The sequence below is a fragment of the Etheostoma spectabile genome, chromosome 6 (genome assembly GCF_008692095.1).
Source record: "Etheostoma spectabile isolate EspeVRDwgs_2016 chromosome 6, UIUC_Espe_1.0, whole genome shotgun sequence".
Taxonomy (NCBI): Eukaryota; Metazoa; Chordata; class Actinopteri; order Perciformes; family Percidae; genus Etheostoma; species Etheostoma spectabile.
In genome coordinates, this window is record NC_045738.1 from 1,715,849 (window position 1) to 1,717,932 (window position 2,084).

At 42.9% G+C, this 2,084-nt stretch overlaps 1 protein-coding gene across 2 annotated transcripts in view; it reads left to right on the forward strand.

Annotated features, from left to right (window-relative positions):
* The window catches only part of LOC116690735 (CUB and sushi domain-containing protein 3), a 286,959-nt gene that overhangs the window by 109,287 nt on the left and 175,588 nt on the right, over positions 1-2,084 (forward strand). For both annotated transcript variants that reach the window (XM_032517890.1, XM_032517891.1), the window contains exon 27: positions 1,887-2,078. In XM_032517890.1, coding sequence (XP_032373781.1) covers positions 1,887-2,078 — 192 coding nt within the window. The remainder of the gene's footprint in view (positions 1-1,886; positions 2,079-2,084) is intronic.

Consider the following 2,084-nt stretch of genomic DNA (forward strand, 5'->3'; position numbering starts at 1 on the left):
TGATGCAGATGCAACTTGCCTTTTACTTTCCCTCCAGCACCGCTGCTTTTTTTCTTTTGAAACATAGCTACTTTTTACAGACAGGTGAAAACACACGCTCCTAGAGCTGTCCACTGCCATCCGATCACTCAGGACATATGTTAACCGATCAGAACAGCCTAATAAACATACGTACAGAGGTTCCTCGATTTATAGTTAGATGTGAACTACTATAATCACTTGTTTCACAGTTGTTAAAGGTCCAATATGTAGCCTAAAATATTTACCGTGATAAATACAAAAAAGACCCCAATGCGTCTGTTGAAATACTATTACTGCCCAGTTTGACAGCCATGCCGGGTTGCCAGATATACCTGTAAACACGTAAACCAAGCGCGCTACAGAGATAGATTCTAACTACACAAAGACTATATACTACAGTCTATGATTCTACCCGACCTAAAAAAACAACCCGGCATAAATATTGGAGATGTATTTTGAAAATGGAGACAGCGTAGAGCCCCAAAGGACAGAGAGTTGGCTAATTTTCTCCTGAACAGGAAGGCTAATTATCACAGCTACTAGGGACAGGCATTTTATGTCATTTCAACATTCGTGGAGCTACTCACATCGAATTATAAAGCTAGAGTACCCGAGTTGGTTACTCGCAAAAACAATTGAGACACAGTCAGCAAAGTAATCCTGATTGGTCCTGCCATGCTAACCCTGCTAACTGCTAACGTTATCGAGGATCAGGCAAGCAAGCCACGGCTGTACAACGTGTAGTGCTCAGCGGCCGTAGCTGACACCGGTGAGGTATTTCAAGCCAAGAGAGGGGGGCTGTAAATTATGAAGAGAGAACCGTGAGTTAGCAGTGTGTTTAGAGATTGTAATTTTAAGATAACAAAGTGTGTATTTGGGTCAGGTGGAAAAAGGACGGCGAGGTTGCGGGGGTTTTAGCAGAGCCTACTGTAATTCTAAGCCAGGGAAGTGTGTCTGTCCGTTGGGTGTATGGTACAGCGTGGTTGTTGTGTTTTTAGCGGGTCCTACTGTAAATCTAAATCGAAAAGGTTTCTGTCAGTGGGATATACAGCTTCGCGTGGGCATGGGATTTTATGACTGTCAATATAGCCAGCATCCAACGTTAGCTACTCCGCTGTGCGGTCGGGTAGTGTCTGGCTATGTGAGACAAGCGTCTAGCAACAGTGTTGTGGTTGCTGCGGTCTCAGCCTGGCAACCAACGTACACTTTGAGTTGGGGATGAGGGGGCGGGGGAGACCAGACTCTCCAGGATTTAGAATTTGTACTGCAGTAAGTATTTTAAACACTAGCTGTACATATTGGACCTTTAAACTTATTTACTGAGATTTTTGCACTTAATGTGCAGAACACTTAATCAATTGTATTGTGTATGTCATCTATTAAATTATATACAATATCAAAATTACTTTTAAATCCATGTTTGTATTTAACATTCTTTACTTGTGTACTTCTTGTGATGTATTTTTTTTCTAGATGCATTTGTATTTTAGAAAAAAACAACAACAACACCAGACTGCAATATACTTAACTCTGTTAAGTCTCTCAATAAAGTCTGTCATGATGGGGATATTTGAAGAATCCATCAGATTTTACTAGATCCATCTCATAGCTCTGGGCTCCACAGCTGCGGTTTAGGGAAACCGATTAAGAAAACACAGCAGAATTTTGACTGATATCAGTCAGTAATCTGCTCTGTGGTCTAACTCTGTTTAAGTTACAGTATCAGCTTGACAGCTGTCTACCCTATAGTATGAAACTCCTTGTGTGTGCATGTGTGTTTTCTCGTGCACTCATTGATTCCCTGTACTTTGCATGCACATGTGCGCTTATGTATGGGTGTGTCACGTGTGTGTTTTTCCTTGCAGGTTCGCTTGCGACAGCTTGCAGAGATCCAGGTATTCCCATGAATGGCAGTCGCAATGGGGAAGGGCGGGAGCCCGGTGACTCGGTGACCTTCTCTTGTGATCCGGGATATGAATTGCAGGGGGAGAGTAGAATCACCTGCATTCAAGTGGAAAATAGATACTACTGGCAACCCAGCCCTCCAAGCTGCATCGGTGAGG